This window comes from Fukomys damarensis, unplaced genomic scaffold (genome assembly GCF_012274545.1).
Source record: "Fukomys damarensis isolate Sample0158 unplaced genomic scaffold, DMR_v1.0_HiC HiC_scaffold_36, whole genome shotgun sequence".
In the NCBI taxonomy this organism is placed as follows: Eukaryota; Metazoa; Chordata; class Mammalia; order Rodentia; family Bathyergidae; genus Fukomys; species Fukomys damarensis.
Window position 1 is genome coordinate 16449657 of NW_022900948.1, and position 15400 is coordinate 16465056.

General features: G+C 42.5%; 1 protein-coding gene and 1 pseudogene across 1 annotated transcript in view; one reads left to right on the plus strand and one right to left on the minus strand.

Annotated features, from left to right (window-relative positions):
• Positions 1–5104, plus strand: part of Anp32b (acidic nuclear phosphoprotein 32 family member B) — a 23968-nt gene extending 18864 nt beyond the window's left edge. Inside the window, exons 5-7 of the mRNA XM_010614400.3 lie at positions 2377–2498; positions 3812–3881; positions 4939–5104. Coding sequence (XP_010612702.1) covers positions 2377–2498; positions 3812–3881; positions 4939–5006 — 260 coding nt within the window. The 3' untranslated portion in view covers positions 5007–5104. The remainder of the gene's footprint in view (positions 1–2376; positions 2499–3811; positions 3882–4938) is intronic.
• A 4345-nt stretch (positions 5105–9449) lies between these two features.
• The window catches only part of LOC104855523, a 14630-nt pseudogene continuing 8679 nt past the window's right edge, over positions 9450–15400 (minus strand).

Sequence of the window (15400 nt, forward strand, 5' to 3'; positions counted from 1 at the left end):
GACTCTTGCTATGCAGTCAGACTAACTTTGAACTCCTGGCATTCCTCTTGCTTCAGCCACCTAAGTGTTGGGACTATAAGCTTGTGCCAGCACACCCATCCTCAGTCATTGTTTTATACAGAAGCTAGTGCATGATCACCTTTTTCAGCTTTCCAAAGAGAGCACTGCTTCCCAGTCACAAAAGACCCTCAAACAAAAGGAATGGATTTGCAACCCACTTGTGAATAAGGCAGGTGATCAGCTTTGTCTGTGTTAGAAGAAAATCAACTACATGAGATTGCATGTGATGGTGGCCTTAAAGTGAGTTCAGAGAACTTCAGATCTCCATATTTTCAGGATTAAAGTCAAGTGGATTGTCCTGAGATTACTATAGAAGCACAAAAAAGCCTTCTCCTATTTCCAGCTTCCTATTTTTGTGAAAAGCAGGGTTTTCTGCATTGACAGCAGCCGAAATGAGATTAGAGAGTAGACTAGACATAAGCAACACGCCAGGTGTCATCGTCTTCTCTAAGCATCCCTAAAAGGGACCATCCAGTTGCACGAAAACAAGTTTATGACTTGTGTAATTATTTCCTTATGTACTACAGTGTAGTAATAATAGAAATGGTACAATAAATTTAATGGGCTTGAATCACGCTGAAACTATATATCTTCTCTTCCATCCCCATGAGTCCATTAGAAAAGTGTCTTCCACAAAACCAGTCCTGGGTGCAAGAAAGGTTGGCATATTGGAATCAGTGAGATTTGTTTTTGCATCATTCAGCCTGAAGAAACTTGGTCTCATAATTCCTGATGCTACTGGACATGGTAGAACATGCCTATAATCCTGGCACTTCGGGGGCTGAGACAGGAAAATCACATGTTCAAATGATTCAAAGTGGTTTTTTAGCAAATGGTCCTTAAATTTTGAGTCTAGAGAGCATTGACTACTCCACCCAACCCATAAAACTTACTTGTAATTCTTATGGAACTGTGGATTCATATGTTTGCCAGCCTAAGCTACGTAGAAAAAAAAAAAAGAAAGAAAAATTTCTAATACTGGTGGACTTCATGCCATTGTTATATTTGAAACACTTTTAATCCTCCCCCACCACCCCTTTTTGAGACAGGGTCTTACTATGTAGTTCAGGCTGGCCAGTTAATGCTGAAGGTAGAAATAGCCAAGAAAAAGGAAGAGGGAAATACATTAGGCTGTTTTGCTGCAATTAATGTTAGTACAGGATTTGGAAACATTTTTATGGTTTTGTTTTGCAGCCAAGTGAGACAGGCAAAGATTGATGAGATACATAGTAGTAAGTGGACAAAGAGTAAGACATCTAACCTAGTTCCAAATGTTTATGGCTCTTCCCTTCACTGTAGGTTTCCATTTATTCCTAAAAACTGCTTGTTACCTAAGTTTGCCTCAATCTGCTGGAAACTCCTTGGAGAGAGGGGCCAGTTCCTAAGCACAGATATCAGTCAGGCAACAAATATTAGAGGATTTCCTGTGTACGAGGCATTGTGGTAAACATTGAGAAAAAAAGGACATGGTCCCTGTCCACTTGTAGAGTACTATCTACAAAGGAGAATTTTTTTTCTTTTCATTAGTCAAAGTTACAGGAAAAGTATGGAATAATAGAGAAGCCTTGGGTGCCTGTGGAAGAGCCTCTAGCTTGGGCTAAAGCGGTCTGGCAAACCTGCTTGGAGAAGTCCTGGGACTATGGTCAGAGCTGGGCATGCAGAGAAGAAAGGGCAGAATGTTCAGGAGGCAAGAGAGAGCAGTGAGTCCTGAGACCAATAGAGAGAGTTGCTGTCTCACCAGAGGTGCACAGAAGTAGGGTAGAGCCAGGCCCAAACTATACTGTGATCAGGGCACAGCAGGTTCTAGGGGTGCTTTCCAGGTCTGTGATCAGAGTGCCTGACTCTGACCATTACTCAAGGCAAGGGAGCTTGCTTTGTTGTTTTGGTTTTTTTGTTGTTGTTGTTGTTGTTTTTAACTTTTTATGGTGAAAAGCTTCAGACATTGACAAAAGTAGAAATAATAGAACAAACCTGTGTTCTCATCATTCAGAGCTGATCTTGTTCTGTATGTATGCATTCTTCTGCCTGTGTCCCCCTGCTGTATTATTTTGAAATAAATCTTAGGCATTTCATCGGTTGAAGTGGTATTGTACATCTAGTTTGCCAGGACTTCATGCCTCCTGATTTTGTGGTGCACTTGGATGAAGGGGTTGAGTTACCAACCTCGTAGAAAGAGGATGGCTGTGAGTCTAGGCTAATGTTGGAGTGGCCCAGCATTTGTCCTGAGGGCCAGCCCATGGCTCCCATATACCCTTACAGTTGTACTCCATAGTGTATCTAAGGTGTTTAATGAATTCCATTTTGGACTGTTTTCAGAAGGAGAAGATGAGGAGGATGAAGAAGATGAGGATGGTGAGGAGGAAGAGTTTGATGAAGAAGAGGATGAAGATGAAGACGTAGAAGGAGACGAAGATGAAGATGAAGATGAAGTCAGTGAGGTCAGGGCACCAGTATGGTTATTTTTGTAGTGCTGGTAATGGAACCTAGGGCTTCATACGTGTTAGAAAGTGCTTTATCACTGAGCTATATCCCCAGTCCATTGTATCTGCTCCTTTTTTGTAGCAAAGGCAAAAATGGGTTAAGAAAGACAAGGAAAAAGCTTTCTGAATAAATATGTGAGTCAGATTAACTCAGTCTTTGTCCCTATTTATTTTGTAGTGCAAAGGATTGAATCCAGGGCCTCAACACAGGCTAAGAAACTATTCTACCACTGAGCTAAGCTATATCTCTAGCATTTGTACCCCTTCAAATATCAGGTGATACGCTTACTGAATCCTAACTGGACACAGTGCTCAACTCTGCAAGATAAGTTTTGGCCCTTCAACTTTGAGAGAAAGGAATGAGTTGGGTATTCATTATGATGGAAAAACTGGAAATGCTGAAAATTAATAATTCGTCCTTTGTATTAAAAAGAACTGTGTTTACCAAGTCTGAAGTTCTTTTTGTATATTTAGCTTTGTTCAGTAAATATATTCTTGCTATATTGGAAGAAGTGTTAAGTGAGAATGTGGTCCTGTCCTAAATGAGCAGGTAGTCTAGTTTTTGGAGCACCAAATAATACAATAACCATGGAGACCCTAGGAGGATAGGAGAAAGGAGTAAGCATACCTTAACTCTCAAGGAGGTTTGGAAAATAGGCAGAGAATGTTTTCATTAAGCATGTTCTTGTATATAAGTAAAGCATTTGTATGATCTCATAGGTATTTGATGACTTACAGTCCTAGGGGAGTTTTGTATAAGAATGGGTATGCAGGATGGAGACCTATAGCTCCTTGGTTGGGCTGATTTTCATGAAGCACTAGATTCAATCCCCAAACCTCCCCCACACACACACACACAAAAGGGTAATATAGAAACGATTGTCCAAATCTGTGAAATTCAAGATTTTAAAATCATTTTTTTAATTTTTCATTTTAAGTTGTATACTAATTAAACTTATCTGACAGATAAACTGCTTGCTTCTGAGTAAAAACTTTTAAAGATGCCTATTAAAGAAAATCAACACTTCACACAGCAAAGTAGTAATCAAATAAAAATAACATTACTCTTTTCTTCTTGGTTTATTGTTAGATTTATTTGTAACTGGGGATGTACTTCAGTGGCTTAGAATTTGCCTGGACTGTATGAGGCCCTGGGGTCAATCCTGAGTACTGCCCCCCAAAAAGTGGAGTTTGTTTGTAGTATATTTCCTTTTTATTCATTGATTTGGCAGGATTAACTTTATAATGTTAGATTGTTTACTATTCTTTAGGAAGAAGAATTTGGACATGATGGAGAAATTGATGAAGATGAGGAGGATGAGGATGAAGATGAGGATGAAGGTGGGTCTAATGCGTGCATTTTAGATCTCAGAGTTAGATGAAAGCCAGCATGATAGCACATGCCTGTATTCCCACCAGTGGAGGGGTTATGGCAGGAAAATAATGCGTTTGAGGTCAGCCTGGGCTACATAATGCAAAGCCAGCCTGGACTACAGACATAACTAGACCCTATCTCAAAACAGAGTTGGATGAAGAGGTCCATTATTTAGGATGTCATACCACTGAGAAGATAATAAAATGCCCTTAGCCTGCATTCCTTTTGGTCTTGTTTGTGCACCTGAGCTGGTACAGCTTTCCCAATAGTGCTACAAGACCTGCTGGTGCTTGAGGCCCTGGTTGGTGTCTGGCTAGTCCTTGATCTCCATGTCTCAAGTGCTTTTAGATCTCTCTTGGACTGGCAAATATGAGATTTCTGTGTTGGGTTTCTTTCATTAAAAAGGCTTACTAATTGGGTCATAATTTACTAGGATGTATAAATAGTACCTTTCCAGTTTTATCATATTACTTCTTTCCCCACCACAATTAAGTATAGTGAAATGGATGTTATTTATTTACTATGCATTGAGATTCTCCTGGTTGTTTAGGTCTTCAGAGAACCAGGTTGTTGCTCTGCTTTGCATTGGTTCATATTTGTTCAGCATCCACCCTATGCCAAGTAGTGAACGAATGGGTATTACACTGGGAAGGACCTGGTCACTGGCTTCAAGAGATTTTTGAAATATGATTTAATATAGATTTAGTTAGTTTCATTAAGATAGTGATGAATTTTTACTAGTTGATAAAACAGGTTTCTGTCACCATTTCAAATACTGTAAGAACATAAAAATCCTAAGAGGGCCAGGGATATGGCTCAGTGGTGCTTCACCTGCCTGGCAAGCACAGGGTCCTGAATTCAATTCCCAGTACCACAGGAAAATTTTTAATTAAAAAATTAAAGTCCTACAAAAACCTATTTTTTGTTTGTCTTGTATCTCCTAAGCAGAATAATGTTATGTCATCAGTACTGTCTCAGAAAACATGCTTTTCTTCTCAAAGTCATTTTTTTAAATTTGTACAGAGGAGGAAGAAAGTGGAAAAGGTGAAAAAAGGAAGAGAGAAACAGATGATGAAGGAGAAGATGATTAATACCCCAAATAACCTGCAAAAACAGAACTGTTCAGTATTGGTTGGACTGCTCATGGATTTGGTAGCTGTTTAAAAAAAAAAAAAAAAGGTAGCTGTGATACAAACCCCAGGACACACCCACCCACCCAAAGAGCCAAAGAATAGTTCCTGTGACATTCCACCTTCCTCCATTTAGTCCCTCTTGGTAATCCACCACCAAGCTTGGAGACTTTGCCCCCAACAAAATTGTAAGCGTTGTTAGGTTTTTGTGTAAGACTCTTGCTGTAGCCTGGATAGCTGTGATTGGTGAGTCAACCATCTGTGGCTACCAGTTACACTGAGATTGTAACAGCATTTTTACTTTCTGTACAACAAAAAAGCTTTGTAAATAAAATCTTAACATTTTGGGTCTGTTTTTTCATGCTTTTTTTTAATGAATTTTTTCTTAACAATAGGACATTAATGTGACAACTGCCAAAAGTATTTTTAAGACTTTAAGTGAAATAAACACGTTACTCTTTGGTAAATCCTAGTTGTATGCTTACATTTTTAAATTCAGCTATAATAGTAAAGGAAGCTTATGTTAAAATACTAGAGAACGGGTGTTTTTGTTTTTGGTGTTATATTGGTGGTTAATAGAAAAATGAATGCACAAATGTATGGAGTCTTTGAGTGTCTAATCGTTCTTGATGACTACAGGAGAAATGCAGGCTTTTAAAAAATGTTTAGGGGCTGGGAATAGATTTCTGGCTGAGCTCTTACCTAGCTAGCAAGCATGAGGCCTTGGATTCAATCCTAGCACCTTTTAATAATATTTAGAATTGGATGCTCTGAGATCAGTGAAACCTAGTAAAATAATGTTAAAGTTGAGTAATATATGAATTAAGAAAAAGAGGCTATAGCTGGGGATTTAGCTCAGCGGTTCGGTGGCCTACCTGGCAAGCGCAAGGATGTGAGTTCGATCCCCAGTACCAAAAGAAAAAGAGGCTATAATATAAAAAAGGTCTTAACCAAGCTGGACATGATGACACGTGCCAGTAATCCAATACTTGGTAGGCTGAGGCAGGAAGACCATGAGTTCAAGTCTAGCTTGGGCTATATAGCAAGATCAAGGTTGCCCTGAACTACGTAGTGAGACCCTGCCTGAAACACACACACACAGTCCTTAACTAGAGTCTCAAAAGAGATCTGAATTCTACTGGCTTTGCAACTTTTTCTCTATGACCTTGTGTTGATCTCTGGGTCCCTCCCTGTCTAAAATTGAAGGGGTATAACCAAATATCTTGTGAAGTCTTTAAACACTGATGATCTGTGACCCTCACTGACAGAGGTCTGGAGGAGGAAAATGGGTTTTGCACAACACTGAATGTGCATGGTTTGACTGAAGGGAAAGCAGATTGGTTTGTTAGCAATATAGGCATGCTAAGGAGGCAGTGCTGTGTGAAAAGCCTCACCCATAGGCACTGCCTAAGACCAGCTCTGCCTTAACAGAAGGGGAAATTTTCTGTATTCTTAGTCATCTTAAGGGGCTTGAGGGAAAGGGGAAGGTATTCCCTGTTTATTCAGTGGCTTGGCTGTTTAGTGGAAATACGTATATGACAGTGTTGTCCATAATAGTTTTTTGGGTTTTTTTTCTTTTTTTGTAGTAGAAGATTTGAGAATTATTTTGCTACAGTGTATCTGTAGCTGTGGAATGCTTTTAAAAATAATATGAAAGATTGGAATCTAACTTTTATACAGGAAAACTTAGTCTGATTTGGGCCCCTAACTTACATAATTTAAAATTAAGTTGCCCATCTGCTTTTAAGTATTCATTATTTGCAAAGAAAGTTAAAACTCAATTTGAGCAAGGAGTGGTGGTGCACACCTGTAATCCCAACACTTGAGAGGATGAAGCATTAGAATTGCCTTGAGTTCAAGGCCATCCTGGGCTACACAGTTCAAGGCCAGCCTGAACTACGTAGCAAGACCCTCTCCAAAAAAAAAAAAGGTATTTCTGGTTTAACTGACTTCCAAAACCACAGTCTTCTCTGTCACTTAGCAAATATTTAATGCATTGTCAAAATGATTTCTTCTGTCAGTGTTTTATATGTTAAGTACCAAACATGGTAACTTTGAATAATTCTTCCTGAAAGTACAAGTTTATGGAACCTTCTAGTGTCTACCAAATACCTAGCCTAGCCCAGGCTTATTGACTGGATGAGAGGGAGCCTGATTGGGTTAGAGACACGCCAGCCTTTGGTGCTCACAGTATGTAGTAAGGAAAGTGACATTAGCCCAGGAGTGATCTTTACTTAGGACCTGGGAACAAGAACCCCACATGAGTTACTGTAGTGCAGAGGCTGGCGAGGTCGTGTCCTTTCTAGGGAAATTTTCCTAGAGAGAAAAATATTCAAGCTGTGTGGGCAAATAAGGTTCAGAAATAGAAATGGAGAAAAAAGACAATTATCCAAATAAGTTAAAGGTGGCGAATTGATGGGAACATTTATATAAAAATAGATTTAGTGGCACATGCCTAAAATCCAAGCACTCAGTAGGATGAGGTGAAAGGATCGCTGTGTTTGAGTCCATCCTGAACTACATAGCAAGATCCTGTTTCTTAAAAAAGATTTATCTACTGAAGGGAAAACAACAGAAATAGACTAAAGAAATTTGGACCTTTTGCATAGAGCAGTAGTGGTGAACCTTTTAAGGACTGCCAAATCAATTCAAAACATTCATTGCAAAGTGCCAGCACCAGTTAAACCTAAATGTTGAGGTTTTAATTAAAGCAACTCTACATTAACATCTTTTGTCATAAAAACACAGTCGCATGCATGCCACAGGTTTGCCACCACTGTAGAGCCTTGTTGGTCAAAACTTTGGTGCATCCACTGCTTGACTTTCCGTATGTAGCCAGTGAGATGCTTAAGCATCCTCAAGCCAGGATTTTTGTCATTTTTCTTTTAAAATTATTTTTCCAGGGGCCAGGGATTTAGCTCAGTGGCACCGTGCCTGCCTCACAAGTAGAAGGTCCTGAGTTCTATCCCGGGTACCAGGATCCTTTGACATAATTCTGCCCTCTGGGAGAGACATAAGGCTGTGGTGAAAGAACCTTGCTATGAAGTCCTGAGTATCAGGGCTGGGCTATATAGCTCAGTGGTAGAGAGCTTCCCTAGCATGTTGAGGCCCTAGGTCCTGCCCTTAGGACCAATAATGAGATTTTTGGTGATGTCACAGCAGTACCTATTTCTGGCATTGTCTCCTACATGAAAGAGAACTGCATTTAGTGGGTTTGCAACAAATATTTGAGTACAAAATGACCAACTGGATGGGAGCTGCAAGGCTGGATGACCAGTTCTGACGTGCAGGGCGAGTGAAGGTGTGTTCCACAAACACCTACCTGTGAAATGTCAGCCATTTCATTTGAAGCCTCAGTTCTGTGCTTAATGTGGAAATTGGGAGGGTGAATGGGGCAGGGCCAAAGACTGGCCCACAGTGTCTTGGTAAAGTAGTAAAAGAACCTAGCCTAGGAGGGCTGGCATGTGGCACAGTGGCAGAGCACTTGCCTGGCATGCACAAAGTCCAAGCCCCCCAGCATTGCTGTTAAAAAACTACAGAGAACCTAGCCTAGAAACCCTGTCATCAGCATTGTACTCTTCCCTATAGTTCACTCCGGCCACTGGAACTTGCCATCTTGGAGGAGATGCTCGTGCTCTGCCCCTCTCCATCTCCGTAAGTGATGCACAGTTGGGTTAGATACAGGAGCATGCAGTCCTTTCCTGGCCTAGCATTCCTGTTTACCTCACACTGCCTTGCTACCAGGGATGGGTGGTGAGGCAGAACCGTGAAGCAGGTTCTATCTGCCCTTTTCTATGAACTGCTTTCTCCAGCCCTGTCACATTGTGCTGACATCAATTTTAACGAGGCTATGATACCGCTGTGTTGACAGTTTGAAAAGGGAGTCAAGTTGCTGGCAGACTTCAACCAGCCAAAGCTATTGCTCCGCAGGAGAGCCACCAAGATTGCGGTGAGTGTAGAAGTTATTCTCAGAGCCGATTAGGCCACCTGGAACATCTCTGATGGAGTGGGTATTTTATAACTCTCCCCAGAGGTGTTGGGAAGGCTTGCAGGAGAAAATTACCCTAGGAGTTGCTCTATCTGATCAAGGGGCTTGCCCCTGGCTGAGCAGCTGAGGTCTGTGTTCATGACAGCAATGCTGCCACAAATGCAGGTGCGAGGAGTAGGGCTGTGAGGGAGGCCTCCAGAACTAGGTTTGCTGGTACCTGGCTGGTACTGGGACCTGCCTGAGCCTCACAGATTTTACTGAAAACCCGGGGCCCAAGCTAAGTGAGCTTGCATATCATTCCAGCTGTCCAATTCCCAGTATGGTATGCAGTGAATTTTAGCCAGCAGCAGGGATGCTGGCCATCACTTCTGGTGTTATTCCTCCTGGTTACTTGGCAGAGGAGCCAGGAAGAGTGGGGGCTGGTGAAGCAGCAGTGCTTTAGAGTGATGGAGGAAAAAGGGAGAGACCAGTAGCAGTTATTAGTTATCCAGGTAAGGCCAAGTGAGGGCTGTGCCCCCAGTTCTGACCCCAGAGGAGCAAGATATTTTCTAAAAGGTACAGTAGGAACATACTACTAGTGGGATGGTTGCACTAGTCAGTCCTGTACTAGCAATTTATTTTTAAAATTTCAAATAAAACTACTTCATTAAACAAAATTTGTATACTACACAATTTATAAATTTAAAATGTTAAGAATCAGTACATTTTAATACATTGACAATCGTACGACTATAACTATATTTAAACTTAGGTAATTTTTGTTACCCCAAATCAAAACACTTTACCTGATGTGTCTGTCCATGGTGCACTGCAGTTTACATCACTCTTTTGTATCCATTATCTGTTCAAAAGAGGCAATATGAGGGTCTTACCCCATCTTTCAGATGAGGAAACTAAGGCTCTGGGTTCATTTCAAGGTTAGTGTTGCCAAGTCCCAGCATGCCCAGCAATCCCCACAATGATGTGCCATTCCCAGGGAGAAGCCTGGGGTGAGGGAGCCAAGGGGGCTGCTGGGACCAAGGCCACTCAGCTTGGGGGAAGTTCATTTCAGAGGGTCCCTTACATAGATGAGGACTTCAGAAGCACAGAGCTCTCCATAGTGCAGATGAATCAGCAAGTGGAAGACAAGGAGAAAAGACATGAGACTGCAGAAGTTCAAGTTCCCTGTTACATCTTTCCCTAGGTCTGCACTATGGTTCACCTGGAACCACCCCTAGCTCATCTTCCCTGCCCCTGCCCTCCATAGCTGGCCCTCCTGGGCATCTCTTGGCTCAGGACTCTCAGTGAATTCCCAGTGCCTGCACGCTTGGCCTCAAATCCTACCACTTGCTCACAACCTGCTTTCCCAGCCTTCCCTCTGCACTTGGCCCCACATGCCCATATGCTGCCTGCACACTCCTGTTCCTTTCGCTGCAGTATTCATGTTCTCTACCATCCAGACAGTCTCCCTCCATCCAAACAAGCAAAACCCATCCTTGTGTGCAAGAACCTGAGTGAACACTTTGATCCTGCACAGAGCCTCCCTGCAGGCAGGAAGCTTCCTTCCATGTGTTCCACTTTCTGTGTTCTCATGGCCTTGGTGTGACTGCCTGCCCCTGTCTTGTCTCCTCTGCTAGATAGTGAGCATCCTGGGCCATATGTCTGACTTCTACACGAGCACTCATGAGCCTTTCGTAGGTGACCAAATGCATTAGTATCCTGAGACACCCAAACAAGCAAGGTACCACACACCAGGGGCTCACACAACAGAAGTGTATCATCTCTCAGTTCTGGAGACTGGGAGCCTGAAATCAAAGGGTTGGCAAAAGTAACCCTGAGAGCAGTTACAAGCCTCCTTGGCTTATAGGTGGCCATTTTCTTCCATCTGTGTATGTGTGTGCATGTGGGTGTGCATGTGTGTGCGCGTGCAAATTTCCTTTCTACAAAGACATTAGTGATCTCAAATTGGGATCCACCCTAATGATTTCACCTTAACCAATTATATCTGCAATAACCCTATTTCCAAATAGCCAGATTCTAAAGTATTAAAGGTCAGGACTTCAACATAAGAATTTTGGGAAACAATTCAACCCATAACACAAAACTTAAGTGAATCATGAGATCATTTGAACAAAGAAGAGCAGTCAGGCACTTAAGTCAGTTGGACATCAGTATGAGGTGGTGAAATAAAGGAGCTGCAAGCTCAGGGTTTGAAAGTAAAGTCAAAGCATGGTGTGCCTCCTAGCAGTTTTGTGACCTTGTAAGTCGGTTATTCCAAACGGTACTTCTCTTTCAAAAGATACGAACCTACTTTAAGGATCTGATGCCCCTCCCAGTCCCACAAAAGGAATTGTTTTATTTTGAAGAGGGTTAAGATGGCAGCAGAAGACTCAAGGGTGTCTAGAGTCCCACAGATCAGAACCCACCGATCACGCTAATACAGTCGGTGTCTCCAGACACTCAGAGACTTCTACCACACAGTAGATAGAGAAAGAAAAACCAACTCAACACTCTCACAACCCAGATCAACTCTAATGCCAAATGTGTGGGGTTTTCCCCACATGCCAAGCAGTTTATTCTGCAGCAGCAACCCCTCGCTCGGTGTCCTCTAATTCGGTTGTCTTCTGGCCTGATCTACCTGGAGAGAGCGTCAGATCCTGCAGGTGGGTCCCACAGGACTGCCTCCTACTTCAGTGCCAGTTGCAAGCCCCAGGTTGTTTTAGCTGGGCTTCTGCCTGGCCTGTGATAAACTTGGTTCTCACAGTTCCTCTTTGGGTTCCTCTGGTTTGCTGTAGTAGCTCACAGAACTCCTGCAAATGCTCAGGTTTACAATTTAGCATAAAAGATACTACAAAGGAGACAGGTGCAGAGATGCATGGGGTAAGGCATGGGAGATCTGCGAGCTTTTCAATTCTATGACCTGCCTTGAGTAAATGAAATTCTATTTCCTATAGGTTGCCTTGGAGAAGGAGCTATGAGTCAGGAACCATGGATGAAAACCAAAAAATATATGTATCATAATATCCTGGAAACTCCTAGGTAAAAATGCCTATCTGACTTTTTTTTTTTTTTTTTTGTAGCAGGGACCAAACTCAGGACCTTGTGCTTGCAAGGCAGGTGGCAGCACCACTGAGCTAAATCCCTGGCCCATCTGTCTGATTTTTATGGGATGCCTTAGTGATGGGAGCTCACTCTCTATAGGGTCATTTGTATGTGTGTGTGTGTGTGTGTGTGTGTGTGTGTGTACTGGAAATCCACTTCAGACGCTGTGCTGCTGAGCTACAACCCTGGCCCTATAGGGTCATCTTTGAAAAACAAATTTCTTCATCTCTGGAATAGTAAGGCAGCTTTAACTTTCATGTTTTATGATAATGTTCTATTGTTGATATGACGAATCATTTAAAAAACGTTTTAAGGATAGGGGTGTAGCTGAGTAGTAAAGTGCTTGCAGAACATGCACAAGGCCTTGGGTTCCATCCCCAGCACCACAAAATAAATAAATGAAAAATAAGTGTTTGTTTGTATAGGTACCAGGGATCAAACTCAGGACCATGCACTTGCCAGGCAGGAATGATGCCACTTAGCTAAATCTCCAGGCCTATCTTTCAAGTTTTTTGATGGGCTATGTAGTTCAGGCTGGCCTTGAACTCACTATATAGTTCAGGCTGGCCTTGAACTTCCAGTGATCCTCCTCTCTCAGTCTCCCAAGTGCTGGGATTACAGATATGTGTCACCATTCGTATATCATGAAGGTTTTAACTATTTGATATTCTACTCATGTGTCAAGGTCCAATGTTAGGGTCACTGTCCTTTGTAGGTCAGTGTCTTCATTAAAACATACACATGAGCCAGGCATGGTGGAACATGTCTGTAATATCAGCAGTTAGAAGGCTAAGGCAGGAGGATTGCCACAAGATTTAGGCCAGCCTGAGCTACAAAGTGAGTTCAACCTGAACTACATAGCCAAACACTGTCTCTAAGTAAACAAACAAATAAAATAAAATGTAGAATTGAGGGCCAGGGATTTAGCTCAGTGGTTCCAGCGCCTGCCTCTCAAGCACAAGGGCCCAAGTTTGATCCCCAGTACCAAAAAATAAATAAACAATGTAGAATTGATACTGGATAATGAATCTTCTGACCCAAAGATGGTAGAAACAAGAATGGGCCAGGGGCAGGGGATTTAGCTCAGTGGTTCCACCACCTGCCTCCCAAGCACAAGGTCCTGAGTTTGATCCCCAGTACCAAAAAAAAAGAACGGACCAGATATTGCAGGCACACACTCATTCCAGGCAAAGCTGTATGGGAAGGGCAACTGGGGCCCCTACTGAAGGGAGTTGGCCTTTAGTCAAGAGAGTGACCAAGGTGCTGCTCACAGAACAAAGACAGCAGCAGGTTTTTACTGATTTCCTGGGATGAGCTGAACTCCATTAATTTTCCCTGGTTGGCCTGTGGCAGAGTTCCAAAAGATGCTTCTTTTTGTGATGGATTTGGATCAATGGTTGGCCATGGTCAACTCATCCCAGAAGTGGCTGAATTTTCCTGTATCTGGCACCATCACCCTGCACAGAACATCCTAGGCATGTACTTGGTGGGAACTGAATTCCTCTTATGGATGGTGTCACTGTCTTGCCCAAATGTCCTGGCCATGTGACAGAGCTGAAGGACATTCAGTTCAGCTGTGACAGGGCATAAAGGATGGGAGGAGAAACAAACACCAGCACACGTGGGCAATAGGCCAAATTAACCCCACATTACAGTCCTGGAGAAAACAAGTTGTTCCTTTTTAATTCACTTACCCCTCTCCTCACTCCCATCTCTCCCATCCGCCCTTTGATAAATTGATCATTTGTATTGTTTTTTAGTCTTGATTTCACCAATCTACATACTTTCTTTCCTTCTGTCAGTTTCAGATTTAGACTGTTCATATTTTTCTGGGATCATGAGCTGCCTCGTTTGGTTGAGATCATTCTATTCTTTTCTGTGTGCATTCACAGCACATAAATTTCCCCCCTTAGAATGCTAACATTGTGTCCCATAGGTTTTGGTATGCATGTGTCCACTGTCATTTTCTAAGAACTTTTTATTTCTTCCCTGATTTCTTTTGTGATCCACTGATTATTCAGTAATGTATTATTTACTTTCTATGTGTTTGCATAATTTCTATGGGTTCTATGTAGTATCTATCAGGAGTATCCTGTCCCTTCTTCTAGGCATTATATCTTTATTTATGTAGCCTTAGCTACCATCCTTTCTTAATATGACCATATGACCACAGACAGCACAGGACTCAGTGCACTGAGACTTCCTAGTGTGCCAGGGCTGAGTGCATCTCCCCAAACTCCTCCTCCTGGACCTGGGCTAGTGAGATTGTAGGCTCCAGTGAAGTTTTTCGATCTGACAGTGGTTCTCCCCCAAGTGACTTCTCTAGAGGCCACTCAGCACACTGAACAAGGAAGTCCCCCTTGGATCCTGCAGGACTCACTCTTCATGTCTCTGTGAATGTGGAAACAGTTCGTTGAAGAAAGAAAGATAGTAGATACCCACAAGGTATTACTAGGACAGCAATACCTCCAGGAATAAATTCAGAACCATTCCCCACACGGGGCAGCCTATGTCACGCATGTCAGAACTGATACCATGCTTGTGGGGAGAAATCACCACACTTAGTCACTTGTTCGACTCACTGAGTATCTGCTATGAACACAGCTCTGTGATAATGCTGTTTGTTTGGAAAGACTCAAATGCAGCCAATCCTGAGTTATATTTTTACATGAGTATAGGAAGAGTAACAAGGTAGAAACAGTCCCAAGTGCTCAGAACTCACAGGCTAGTGGACAGAACAATGACGCAGAGCTACACCAGAGTGTGTAAGTTCTTCTGTGTTATAAGGTGCTGTGGGAACTGAGAAGACGCAGGCAGGGACAGAGCTCCAGGGGAAAGCACACCTGTAGCTGAGACCTGCGGACAAGGTAGGAGGGGGCCAGGCTACATGAGAAAGGAGAGTTCCAGGCAGAAGAAACAGCACACACAAAGGGCCACAGGCAGAAGACTGAGAGAGACTCACATGGTGGACCATAGAGTAAATGGGGAGGATGAGGCTAGAGCAGTGGGTTGGGAAACTTGGAAGGAGTCTGGATTTTATTCTAGGAGCACACAGGACTTTTTGAAGGGCCTGAAACAAAAAAGTGATAGGACTAAAATTTCTTTTTGAAATTATACCTGGAGCCAGGTGGCACATGCCTATAATCTCTGCAGTCTGGAAGGCTGAGACAGGGGGATGAGCCTAGGCAACTTAGTAGATCCTGTCTCAACATTTCACAAAAATTTATAAGGGGCTGGAGCTCAGTGTGAAAACCTTGGGTTTAGTCCCACTCCTGAAAAAAAAAAA